The sequence below is a fragment of the Malus domestica genome, chromosome 11 (genome assembly GCF_042453785.1).
Source record: "Malus domestica chromosome 11, GDT2T_hap1".
In the NCBI taxonomy this organism is placed as follows: domain Eukaryota; kingdom Viridiplantae; phylum Streptophyta; class Magnoliopsida; order Rosales; family Rosaceae; genus Malus; species Malus domestica.
Window position 1 is genome coordinate 28,503,747 of NC_091671.1, and position 13,859 is coordinate 28,517,605.

The following is a 13,859-nucleotide window of genomic DNA, read 5'->3' on the forward strand; positions in this document are numbered from 1 at the left end:
GGCATTATGGAGAGCAATCCAACTTATTTAAGGTCATTTCAAAACGCTCTCTTATGTGTGGCGAATATTCAAGTTAAACATGTGAACAATACAAACGGGGTGATATGAAGCATGTGTGGCAGCTGAATTTTCCATGGGGCCAATCTGCTATGATAATATGAAGAAAATTTGAGGTTACATCATAAAATCAATCGGCAATATATGGAGTATAACCCAACTTACTTTTAAGCCCATGCAAAATCTCTTCTCCATCTATATGGAATTTATTCTCAACAATCACCTTCACATGAAATACAAATGCCTAGACTGTTAAGAAAACACTACTAAAACTCTAAGGTGCCATTTCATAATTTCGCTTTAAAATTTTTGGTGTGTACTTTCATTTGTTTAGAAGTGAAAACAATTTTTATTTGTCATGCCTAAACGATGTCTAATATGAATAAAACGTTATCAGTTATGAATTTATATAGTGAAAGTACGTTAATCACAATGAGAGAATAAGGTGGTGTATCCATGGGTGGTGGATGCAAGTACCGTTCACCTTTGTATACTTGGACTTTGAAAATTAGGCTATGTTTGGGTGAGAGATTTCTATGTACCAAGGCTACGACATGGTTAAGATTCTAGTTTTTCTTTAAAACCTAATCGTTTGATAATCCAATGTTTTATATTTGGGCCAAGGTAAATGAATAGGTTTAAACTCAGGTGGGCTCTCATCACGAACTTCACACTTTTTCACTTTGTTTCGGGTACAGAAGCCCAATCCGTTTCCTTCATTTGTAGACTAGGCAGGCCTGTTAACCCGATCCAAGCCTTTTCCTTCATGTGGGCGCGCCTGAGCTGTAGTAACGGCTACTAATTTGAACTATCTGGCAAATTGACTAATTTGTCCTTTTAAGCTGAGCCTTATTTCAAAAAATTATATTTAAAATAAATAAATATTATATTTTCATTGAGAAAACAAAATTAGAAGAGATTTTAGTTTTAAAATATAAAAATAACGAGTGTTTTTTTTTATCCACAATTGAAGATAAGAGAACAAAACCATAAAGTAAAATAAAATTTTGGATTACAAGTGTAATATATTCACAAGAAATTTTTATTCTATTTTATGGTTTACTATATTTGAAGTGGATTTGGTAATTTGTGGGACAAAACAAATTTGATGATGTTATAAATATGACCGTTTTATGTTGTATGCGGTCTATGATATATACTGACTTCTTACTAATATCTAGTGAGAAGAATCATCCATAAAAAAGAAAAAAGAAAAAAAAAAGCATGGTTTAAATATTGACATAAATTTATACATTTTCACACTTCAGTCATTTTCCTATTTTTTGAATTAATCATTAGTTTGAAAAATATTAAAAATAAAAACATATCAAAATCATCTTTCTCAACGGTCATAATCCCTCTCCTCCTCCACGTTTAAAAAAACAACGCTCTCCTTCCTCTCTCTCCAACGTTTTCGAATTCAAACTCTCTCTAGATTGCTCGCGATCTTAGAACAATGAGGACGAAGAACAAAAACACCGACAGCGCCGGCGAGTCTCGGTTTTTAGGAACCATTTCGGCTTCTTCGCTTCGAAACCTCCTTCCCAGATCCACTTCCACCAAGAACAGCAAATCCATCTTCAACCTTCGAAACCCTAACTCCGAAAACACTCCTCCACTCAGTCCTAACATCCAGACCAATCGCCACGCTGGCGACGATCCGTCTGCTTCGCCAATCAAGCCTGTACTCTCCGATCTGTCCAAATCTCAGATCACAGAATCGGACGGCCAGGAACAAGCGTCGGCTGCTCTTAACTCACCAACGGTGAAGGGATTTATGAACTATTGTTTACGTTTATTGTCTAAATTCGGAATCTGAGAATTAAGAACCTAAGCAATTTGAAAATTGAATATTAGAAGCTTAATTTTTGAAACTGCTTAATTTTCAGAGTGTGATTGATCGATCCAACGGTCAGGGTGAACTCCTACCACCTCTGGACCCATCAGTGAAGGTAATTGAAATTTTTTTCATTCATTTACATATTTTTTGTATCATTACCTCTTGTTTTTCTTATTTTCTTTGGGTTTTTTAAATTTGTACAGGTTGTGGTGAGAATTAGACCTACTAAAGATGGTGCAAATTGGGGAGATCGGACAGTTAAGAAGGTTTCTTCGCGCAGTTTGTCCGTTGGGGACCGTACATTTTCATTTGATTCGGTTTTTGATTCGAAATCCGGACAGGTAAGATTCTTTGATTAGTATGGAGTTACATTTTTAAGCTCTGAGTAGGTGAAACCTGAACAATATGAAGAGTGAGGAATTGGATTTTGTTACTCTTCTTAGCTTCGACAACAAAAGTCAAGTGGATTTTGATTCATGGTTACTTTTTTGGTTCGTACCAGGAAGATGTTTTTCAGATGGTTGGTGTGCCTGTGGTTGAAAATGCATTAGCCGGTTACAATACTTCCATCTTGTCATATGGACAGGTACGAATTCATATCCGTAGATGAAAGTCATTTGAACTAGGACAATTTTGTATTTGTTGTGTGAATACCTTTTATTGATTTCTCTTTAGAGCGGAAGTGGCAAGACATACACACTATGGGGTCCGCCGAGTGCTATGGTTGAGGATGCCTCTCCTGGAAGTTGCCAAGGCATTGTTCCACGCATCTTCCAAATGTTGTTTTCTGAGATTCAAAGGGTACGCTTTTTGGTTTCTTGTTTAGTTTTATAGCTGGAAAATTGCGAAAGCACTAAGTAGGCGTGTATTGACATGTATTCATTAATGTTTGTTTGGGATTTGTACATGCAGGAGCAAGAGAACTCTGAAGGGAAACAGTTGAATTACCAGTTCCGTTGCTCTTTTCTCGAGGTATACTTGTTCTTACGTTTCTAAATTCTTTCTATAATATATAGCCTAGTATCCTTATTTAGTAATGTGGTTTGTAAATTTTTCTCTACCACAGATATATAACGAACAAATAGGAGATTTACTTGATCCAACCTTGCGGAACCTTGAGGTGGAGGTTTTCTTTAATATTAAGTTCTTTCACTGATGCTTGTTTTTCAATTTTTTGGGTACATTAGTAAATGCTTAAGATACTAATGGGTATTACTTTAATCTGTTTTAGATTAAGGATGACCCAAAAAATGGATTTTATGTTGAGAATCTGACTGAGGAGTATGTGACTAGCTATGAGGATGTGACACAAATTTTGATTAAGGTGAGCTATGTACGTACAATTTTCCATTTACCATCGAGGTCCAAATGTCTATTTTTTCTCGTTTTCTGCTTCACATACTCATCAAGTTTTCTGTACCTGGAGCAGGGGCTTTCAAGTAGAAAAGTTGGAGCAACTAGCATGAACTCCAAGAGCTCAAGGTCCCATATTGTTTGTACATTCATCATCGAATCCTGGTGTAAGGTAAATGCACATTGAAATTTTAGATCTACTAATGGGATATTATTTTTCTAGAATAGAAGGTGGTTTAATTATTAGTTTCGTGTCTGTCACTTGAGCGTAGTGCTTAATTACTTCATTCTACAGGAGACCTCATCCAAGTGCTTTGGTAGCTCAAAAACAAGCAGGATGAGTTTTGTTGATCTTGCTGGCCTGGATAGAAATAAAGGTGATGATGATACAGGTAGAAAATGTGCGAGGGAAGACAAATATGTAAAGAAGTCATTGTCAAGGCTTGGGTATGATTCCGCAACCTTCTTCTTATCTGATTCCTTCACTTTCAAATTTCATAATTTTTCCATCAGGCACCTAATTGTAGACAACTTCTTGTTACAATATGACGAATACATCCCCGATGACAACATAAGAAAAATAGTTGCTCACTATTACTTTCTTCTGCATTAAATTATTATTCGTACACAAGGATCTCTTTTATGGAAAGATAACAAAGCTTTTGAGTATTTCTAGACTTTGACGATCATTTGTCTATGGCCAGTACTGTAACTTTTCAAGGATTAATGTTGTTATTTTGGTGCAGGCTTTTGGTAAATACTCTTGCAAAAGCGCCTCAGTCTGGAAAATCTGAAGATGTTCCATTTAAGTCTTCCTGCTTAACAAATTTACTGCGAGAATCAATTGGTGGCAACTCAAAACTAACTGTCATATGTGCAATTTCCCCAGATAACAAGTATTTGACTGCACTCTGCTAATTGCTTTTTTCCTATGAAGTTTGATTTATTATTAATATGCTTGGATACTTGCATAGCATACATACATTTACTGATGAAACATGTAGTCAATGTATTGTAAGTCCTCGGAAAATTGATTGTGCTTGTCAAATGCAGAAATAATGGTGAGATACTGCAAACACTAAGGTTTGGAGAACGAGTGAAATCTGTTAGGAATGAACCAGTAATAAATGAAATAACAGAGGATGATGTTAATGATCTGAGTGATCAAATTCGCCAGTTAAAGGTACTAAGTTCTTTGTAGTTCTATCTGGAATTCTGTCATAAAGGCTGAACGTGATAGAAATTTGAGATTTATGAAATGTGTGTTTTGCAGGAAGAACTTATAAGAGCAAAGTCTAGTGGATCGCTTGTGATTAAGAACGGATATTTCCAAGGGAGAAATGTACGTGAAAGCTTGAATCAATTGCGGGTGAGCCTGAATCGATCTTTGATTTTACCCAGCATAGATAATGATTCTGATGAAGAGGTAAATATGGATGAACATGATATAAGGGAACTACGTGAGCAGCTAGATGAGCTGCATAATTCTTATGAGAAGGATATTAGGGACAATTCTGTCAGTAAAGATTCTGATCAGTTGGGTGGAAGTTGTGATACGGACTCGATAAGGGAAGCTGACTTTCATAGTTCAGACGAAAAAGAAATCGAGGTATTTGAAGAAATTGATCTGGAATTTTCTCAGAATGAGCTTCCTCCTAAGGACAACAACAAATTGGCAGAAAACCTTTCTCCTACCACCGCCAGTCTAGAAAACAGAAGTGGTGTTTCAATCAGTTTATGCTGTCAGTCCCCAGTCCTCCAAGACCCAACACTGTCTGAGTCTCCAAAAATTGGAAATGCACAAAGAAAGAGTGTCACTTTTGCACCAAGTTGTTCAGTTAGTCAGAACAATGTACCAGACAATTCCAAGTTCAAGTCAGATGTATTGAGACACTCACTTAACCAAAGTGAAAACATCCAATCCTCTTTGCGCTCAAGCAAGATATTTCCAGGCCCCACTGAGTCATTGGCTGCCAGCCTCCAGAGGGGCTTGCAGATAATTGACTCCCACCAGCAGAACTCCAAATCAAGCAAATCTGCAGTCTCGTTCTCCTTTGAGCATTTGGCATTGAAACCTGTTAAAGCTAATTCTTCATCTCAAACATTACCAGAAACAAGGCCATCCATAGATGGGCCATCTTCTTCGTTCCTTTGTGCATCATGTAAAAAAAGAGTGTATAAAGATGATGCCAATGAGGTCCAGGATAGCTTGAAAACATGGACTGTAGTAGTTGATGAAGCAGGAAATCCTAACCAAATGACTGAGGTACGTTAAGTTTACCTTGCTGTAAAACTCAGGAATGAATTCTGATTTGGGAATATGCCTTATTAATTTCCTTTTTTCGTCTATTCAGGATGGATTGGAAGAAGCTAAAAAGGAGGAGCTTGAGAATCGTTGCAAGGAGCAAGCAGCTAAAATTGAGCAGTTAAACCAACTGGTAGCATTTTCTATTTCGGTTTTGACCTCAATAAACTATTTCTTCTCCATATATTTGTCTCTTACATTTCAGGACTTTTATTCTGTTTTTAGGTAGAGCAATTCAAAAGTTGTGCAGAAAATGGTAAAGAAATGATACCATATGAGGAGTTCAAAGACGGAAAGAAGGTAGGTCGGAGTGCTTTATGTTTTTAACCTTTTCCTGTTCTGATATTAACTTCCTTAATTTTGGATGTTTAAAGTTCTCTTACATGTTAGTGGTGATTTTGTAGCTTGTGAGGGGCAGTTCTGTTGATATTCACCAACCAGAGATTATAAAGGAGAAATATGAAATACGGGAAGTTCAGACTCAGTTCGATCTTGGGTATGGGAATGCAGATTTTGATATGGATGAGAAGGAAGTACTACTTAAGGAAGTTCAGATGTTAAGGGCCAAATTGCAGTCACGCACTGATGCATTACCCAACAAGTCCACTGAGAGTCTGAGATCCTCTTTATTGTCACGATCCATGCAACTGCGAAAAAGTGGTGCATTTCAAGATAACAGCAAGGAAGAACTAGAGAAGGAAAGACAGAGATGGACAGAAATGGAGAGTGATTGGATTTCCTTAACTGATGACTTGCGGATAGATCTTGAATCCATCCGTCGACGAGCAGATAAAGTGGAGATGGAATTGAAATTGGAGAAGCAAAGCACTGAAGAGTTGGATGACGCGCTTCATAGATCTGTCCTTGGGCATGCTCGCATGGTTGAACACTATGCTGAACTACAAGATAAATACAATGACTTGGTTGCAAAGCACCGTGCAATCATGGCAGGAATAGCAGAAGTGAAGAGGGCAGCAGCAAAGGCAGGAGCAAAAGGTCGTGGATCTCGCTTTTCCAAATCCCTGGCAACAGAGCTCTCAGTATTGAGGGTGGAAAGGGAGAGGGAGAGGGAACTTTTAAAGAAGGAGAACAAGAGTCTCAAGATTCAACTGAGAGATACTGCAGAAGCTGTTCATGCTGCCGGAGAACTCCTTGTTAGGCTTAGGGAAGCTGAACATTCAGCATCAGTTGCAGAGGTAACTCATATTTCACCCTCAAACATAGGGGTGTGCCATCCACACACCCCTTTTTACTTCACACACACACCCCTAAACATATATCTTGGTGCTCTGGATATAGCTTACTTTGGAAAAGCCTAACATTCAGCATTTTTGCGATCAAGTATTGACCATTCGGTTTGAGTATTTTACAGTTACAGTACTTTACAGGCTTAGAGACCACTCAAGTTAATGGTTGTTCCAGGTTTTTTGGATAGAAAGGCTTGAAGTTTGTTTGTGTCTCTCATTAATTGTTTTTATCTTCTGTTTTCCCATAAACACAGGAGAATTTTAGGAATGTGCATCAAGAAAACGAAAAGTTGAAGAAGCAAATGGAGAAGCTTAAAAGAAAACACAAGATGGAGCTGATCACCATGAAGCAATACATGGCAGAGAGTAAACTGCCAGAGTCTGCTTTGCAACCACTAAACCGGGAGGACTCTGACATTCCGCAGAACACAATCATAGATGATGATCAGGCATGGAGAGCAGAATTCGGAGCCATATATCAAGAACATTACTGACTGGTCAAAATTTGAAACCAAAATGCAATTTGGAAAGTTTTGGTCTGCTCACTGGCAGTGCAAGCATTCAACTACCGATTTATCTGGTTTGCTCACAGGCAGTGCAAGCATTTAACTACCGATTTATCTGAATGAGACCCAACTTGGGGTTCATGCAATAGACAACAGTACTATGAATTTGTTCCTTTTCTATTCTTTTACCGAGTGCCTCAATCCATATGATTCAGTGTTTGTCTTGAAGCTATGTCTTGTAAATTTATTTTTCGGGATTAGACTCCATAATCTATTGCCAAGGATTCACAATACACGGTATTAAATAGAAAATATCTTATTCTATTGTGTTTTCATGTCTTAGTAACTTATTACTTTATATTTGCTAAAACAATCATCCAAATTTCTAGCTTCATAAGCTTACAAGTAAATTGTGTGCTTTTTCATGATGATTTACAGAATTTGACAGAAAATGAGGAATTTCTGACAAATCTTAGATGTTTGTTGACACTGTTGGATAGTGGCCAAATTGTGGCCAAGTGGCCATCACCTTTCCTAATAAACAAACCAAAAGAAAAAAAAAAGTGAAAGGCATCATGATTATGTTTGTTGAAAAGAAAAAAGGAAAGTCATGATGATGTTTGTAAAGTAATCATTATGTCTTTACTTTGGTTTTGTTTATTAGTTGTTTTAGGATGGATGAATGTTAGCATACGGAAGTGAGAAAGAGAGAGGGGGGGAGCGGCATCAGATGAGAGAAACCAGGGAGAGCATTCGGCTCTCCCATTTGAATATGAGCTGCTCCTTCCCACCATTTGTAATAATCCCCTTTTATTAGTAATCACTCAATCAAAGATATTTGTGCTACATTTTGTGGCTTTTGGGAGAAAAGGAATTTGGTATATGTTTCCATCTTCTCCATTTGTTCTTTGTGAGAGTGAGAGCTATTGGGTGTATGTGAGATTTGGGTTTGAGAGTTAAAACTCTATTTGTAATCTCCATTTTGATATTAGTGGAATTTCCTCGCCGTCTCGGAACTGGACGTAGGCTTACGCCGAACCAGTATAAATCCTTGTGTCATTTGGATTATTTGTCTTATCATATTTTGCCGTTGTTGCTTATTGGTTTCATATTTGACGCTTCCGCACAACAAGTGGTATCAGAGCTCCGGGTTTCGACTTGGAGGCTTTGTACTAGTATGTCTATGAAATCTTCGAATGACGGTGAAATATGTTTTTTTTGAAAAAATTCGACAGGAGGAATGACTTTGGCATTTGGTCAATTGGAGAATGGTTTCGGAAACAGCGTGTCTGCTGCAATGTTGTTGTCGATGTTGTTGAAGTGTTGGTGTTCGACGGCTGCAGGTGTAGTGTACTGCTTTTGGTGGGTTTTCCGTTGGTCATCGTTGCACCGGAGGTGTTTGTGGGTTGTTGTCGACGAGTTGAGTGGGAAGGAGAAAAGGTAGAAGCAGTTGAAAATTGAAAAGAAAATGTTGGTTCTTTTTCTTTCGGCATTTGTTTTGGCAGAAGGACATCATGATGACAAATGATGTTGTTGGCTAAAGAAAAGGGAAAAGGGCTAAGGCTAAGTTTTCTTCTCTTTGGCATTTTTTCAACGATAGAGAAGTTTTTCTTCACTCCCACTAGTTGCCTTTGGAGCAAGTTGATGGAAACATTGGAGGAGTTTGTGAGGGCCAATTTGTTGAATTCTGCAAGTTTGGATAGTGAGACACCACACTATTTTGGAGACACCTAATGCGGAACATTTGTGTGGAACCCTCTTGTAGAAGGCAAGTTATATGCTTTCTTTGTTTGGTCTATGGATATTTGGTTGGATTTGTTTGCCACTGCTATTTGGTCTGTTGGTCTCCATCATCTGCAATTAGTTTTCTTGAAGACTCCAGTTGAGGTATGGTTTTGGATCTCCTGCTGATTATTTGAATTTGAAATTTTGGTTGTCCTGTTGGTGCTCATGTGATGATGGTAAACTTGAGTGAAGGGCATATTTTTGTATGTGGTATGTGAGACTTTGTTGCCAAATTTGTAATCAGTTTTGACTTGGAGAATGTGCCATGCTATTTGAATGAGTCTATTGGTGCAGTTTAAGACCATGGTGTTTGTGAGCAGGTGGAGTTCGTTGTGTGTCCAACTTTGGTATGGTGCGCTTGATCTTTTGTTGGTGATATTGAAGAATTTAGTTCTTCGTTTGAATCACTTTTGTTTTTTGGTCAAGGCACTTATGTTTTGCAAATTTGGAGAAGACGGTAGAGAAATGGTCTACTTTTGTTGGCTTTGGTACAATTTGAGTCGAGGTGGTGATCATTATGAGTACCGAGAGTTTGGGGAATTTGATTTAGTTCCCGTTGTCTTTAGTTTGTACTTTGGGTGCTTATGGTGGTTGTTGATTCGATTCTCTGTGATGTTTTCGGAATTTGGCCAAGGTGGAGATTGTTGGATAGTGGCCAAATTGTGGCCAAGTGGCCATCACCTTTCCTAATAAACAAACCAAAAGAAAAAAAAAAGTGAAAGGCATCATGATTATGTTTGTTGAAAAGAAAAAAGGAAAGTCATGATGATGTTTGTAAAGTAATCATTACGTCTTTACTTTGGTTTTGTTTATTAGTTGTTTTAGGATGGATGAATGTTAGCATACGGAAGTGAGAAAGAGAGAGGGGGGAGCGGCATCAGATGAGAGAAACCAGGGAGAGCATTCGGCTCTCCCATTTGAATATGAGCTGCTCCTTCCCACCATTTGTAATAATCCCCTTTTGTTAGTAATCACTCAATCAAAGATATTTGTGCTACATTTTGTGGCTTTTGGGAGAAAAGGAATTTGGTATATGTTTCCATCTTCTCCATTTGTTCTTTGTGAGAGTGAGAGCTATTGGGTGTATGTGAGATTTGGGTTTGAGAGTTAAAACTCTATTTGTAATCTCCATTTTGATATTAGTGGAATTTCCTCGCCGTCTCGGAACTGGACGTAGGCTTACGCCGAACCAGTATAAATCCTTGTGTCATTTGGATTATTTGTCTTATCATATTTTGCCGTTGTTGCTTATTGGTTTCATATTTGACGCTTCCGCACAACAGACACATCCCGATCCTAGAATCAAGGCGTGCTGGCCGTCACGTGAGTGTGACGTAACCAAAAGTGCGACACGGAAGCAAAAGATAAGAGAAATACGAATAAACAAAAACCAAATACTAGCAATAATAACCAAGTAACGTGCTAGAGTAAGTTTAAGTGTGAAACACACAAATTCAGAGCATAAGAGTAGGACCATAACTAAAATACAACACCCGCAGGTGAGTCCTACATTTATGTAGTCTGTCAGTACGCCGTGGGAATCCTCGTGGGCCACCAACACTGCTAACTAGAACCTAGAGGGGCGCAAAACAAAATTGAGTGGGTCAGTAAAACCAAAGCTTTTCGAAAACATTTCATCAAAACAATTCTAACCCCTCGCTGTAAAACCTATATACTTTCCCAGAAAATAACATAATAGTAAATAATTCCTCATATATCTCAAATCATCAATCTTTATCAATTCTAGAAAATATGCCATGCCATAAATGTCAATAACAGATTATGAATGCATCAATATAACAGGTGACATAATGAATCAACCGGAGACCCTACAGTTGATCCTGTACGGTTAATTCCATAGCTCAATATCCAAACCAACCGGAGTCACCACGGTGACCTGTACAGCACTACTCTGCACATAAGTCGGAACTCCTGAAGTAGTCTGTACAACAAGAATGGTGTAATAATACGCTCTAGTGCTTCTCTCAACAATCATCTGTGCACATAATCTAAGGTCACCTACCAGTCGGAACCACCTCTAGTGATCTGTACGACTAGCATGTCGGAACCCTCTCATGGCCTGTACGACATGCACCTACTTGGATCTAAGGTGAGCGTGCGGTGCGGTGAATACTATAAGCACTAACACCAGGGTGCAAGTTTTGAGCTCTCAACACAATTCACATCATCAATGATTCACATAAATAACATAAAACTCACCTGATACTCACATGTGCGTCCACAGCACCAATTCATATATATATATATGCATCAATTACTAATTCATATAATTCATAATATGCATGCATGGCATTTGAAAACATACTTTCATTTTAATTCAATTTCTGGGAAAATCAATAGTATATAGGTAATAACAGAAAATAACTGCCCACTCACTGATAAGTCGAATGGTCGTAACCCCCGTGACGCCCTTGAATCCGCTCGTCCTCGGGATAGGTATCACCTATATGCAAAACAACTAAAACAACGTTTTTTAAAGCACATAACCGACAATTCGCAATAACTTCTCATACGGTGCTCAATTTGGGTATATGAATATACCACGGTGACCTACTCGACGTCACGGACGTCGAGGTATTTTTAGAAAAAAAATTTCGAGGCCGCACGCGCCCCCACGCGCCGGGAGGGGCACGGACGTACGCACTCCACGGGCGTCATCTTCTTCCTCCAGTCGCCGGACTGGTTTTCCAATCACCGGAAAACTGGAGATTTTTCAATCTCCTTGTTCTCCGTCATTTCTCAACCATTTTTCACGCATTTTATATCAAAATGAAGCCCTAATCATGTAGAATCACGTTACACTACTTTAAGGCTCTAAAAACTACGAAATCTCACCGGAGAAATTTCAAGAAAACCGGCCAACTTCGAACTCAACGATCTCGACGTCCAAAACCTTCAAACTAAGCACTCCGAGCTTCCTTAGGACCTCACTAAGCTCACTATAAGCTTAGAATTCCCTGAAAATCAACACATCACGAATGCATGAACAGTACTTAAATTGGACCTCGAGTTTTCAACGTGATATCGAGGGTTCTAAGTTCTAAAAATGGTACCATTCAACTCAGGAGGTCGAAATGATGAAGAACCTTACCCTTTTGGCGTCGATCCGTGATGATTGGAGGGTTTTATGCTTTGGTCCGTACGTTTTCGAGAGGGAGAGAGTGAGACTGAAACGGAGAGGAGAGAGAGAGCACGGGGAAGAGAGAGGAAATGTTTGACCCGTGTGTATGTGTGTGTGGTCCATCGCAAAATAATCACCATCCATTTCCTTAACTCCCTAACCACAAAAATACAACCTTATCCAATTTAAATTTTCCAAAACTTAGGAAATATGCATATTCAATAACATGCCACACACATACCTTAGTAACCGTCAAAGGTACTTTCGTCATTTCACAACCTCGATAAATAGAATCTCGGGACGGGCTGTGACAATCTACCCTCCTTATAGAATTTCATCCTCGAAATTCATAGAACCAGTCACCACACTACTACTCATAAAACAACTTTGGATACATCTCCCTCATTCGATCTTCTGTCTCCCAAGTAGCTTCTTCTACTGAGTGGTTCCTCCACAATACTTTTACCAAGCTCACAGTCTTATTCCTTAGAACCTTGTCTTTCCAATCCAAGATAGTCACTGGTTCTTCATCATACGTCAAATCCGGATTAATCTCCAAAGGTTGAGGAGGAATCACATGTGAAGGATCTGAAACATAATGTCGAAACATCGAGACATGAAACACATTATGTACCTTAGATAACTCCGGAGGCAACTCCAACCTGTAAGCAACTTCACCAATCATCTCAATGATCTCATAAGGTCCTATGTACCTAGGACTTAGTTTGCCTTTCTTTCCAAACCGCACTACACCTTTCCAAGGTGACAATTTCAAGAATACCAAATTACCCACATCATAAACTCGATCAGTAGCATGTCTATCTGCTAAACTCTTTTGTTGATCCTGGGCCGCTTTCAGGTTAGACTTAATCACCTGAACATTTTGAGTAGTCTCATCCACAATCTCTGGGCCCTCTAGCACTCTTTCGCCAACCTCTGACCAACACAATGGCGTACGACAAGGTCTACCATAAAGTGCCTCAAATGGTGACATACCGATGCTCGAATGAAAACTATTATTGTAGGCAAATTCCATCAAGTCTAGGCAATCATGCCAAGAATCACCAAACTGTAACACTGAAGATCTCAACATATCCTCTAACGTCTGAATAGTCCTCTCTGATTGCCCATCGGTTTGAGGATGATAAGCAGTACTGTAAAGCAATTTCGTACCAAGAGCTTCCTGAAAAGCTACCAAAAACTTAGAAGTAAATCTTAGATCTCGATCAGAAATAATATTCACTAGAACTCCATGATACTTCACAATCTTCGTGATGAACAACTTACCCAATTTATTCAGAGGATACTTTTCCCTCACTGGAATGAAGTGTGCTGACTTAGTATGCCGATCTACAATCACCCAAACACCATCAAATCCATTTCGTGTACGAGGAAACTTATACACGAAATCCATAGTTATATTTTCCCATTTCCACTGAGGAACAGGAAGTGGCTGCATCCGACCAAAAGGCTTCTTTCTTTCAGCTTTAACTTGCTGACAAACAATACACCTACTTACATATTCTGCAATCTCCCTCTTCATACCCGGCCAATAATAAAATGGTCGAATGGTATGGTACATCTTAGTCCCTCCTGGATGCATCGCATAAGCTGAACAATGTGC

At 38.7% G+C, this 13,859-nt stretch overlaps 1 protein-coding gene across 2 annotated transcripts; it reads left to right on the plus strand.

Moving 5' to 3' along the window:
* Nucleotides 1–1,404: 1,404 nt before the first annotated feature.
* Nucleotides 1,405–7,632, plus strand: LOC103448340 (kinesin-like protein KIN-12F). 2 transcript variants are annotated; one of them, XM_008387584.4, is made up of 17 exons: nucleotides 1,405–1,822; nucleotides 1,947–2,009; nucleotides 2,101–2,238; nucleotides 2,400–2,483; nucleotides 2,573–2,698; nucleotides 2,810–2,869; nucleotides 2,964–3,017; nucleotides 3,129–3,221; nucleotides 3,327–3,422; nucleotides 3,546–3,697; nucleotides 3,997–4,146; nucleotides 4,304–4,433; nucleotides 4,524–5,516; nucleotides 5,605–5,688; nucleotides 5,781–5,855; nucleotides 5,960–6,751; nucleotides 7,057–7,632. In XM_008387584.4, exons 1-17 carry the CDS (start codon nucleotides 1,514–1,516, stop codon nucleotides 7,294–7,296), a joined length of 3,639 nt encoding a protein of 1,212 aa, XP_008385806.2. In that variant the 5' UTR covers nucleotides 1,405–1,513; the 3' UTR covers nucleotides 7,297–7,632. The 2 variants fall into 2 exon arrangements, with proteins under 2 accessions (XP_008385806.2, XP_070664275.1); XM_070808174.1 differs by having other exon boundaries at nucleotides 1,417–1,826; nucleotides 1,945–2,009.
* The last annotated feature ends 6,227 nt before the right edge of the window (nucleotides 7,633–13,859 follow it).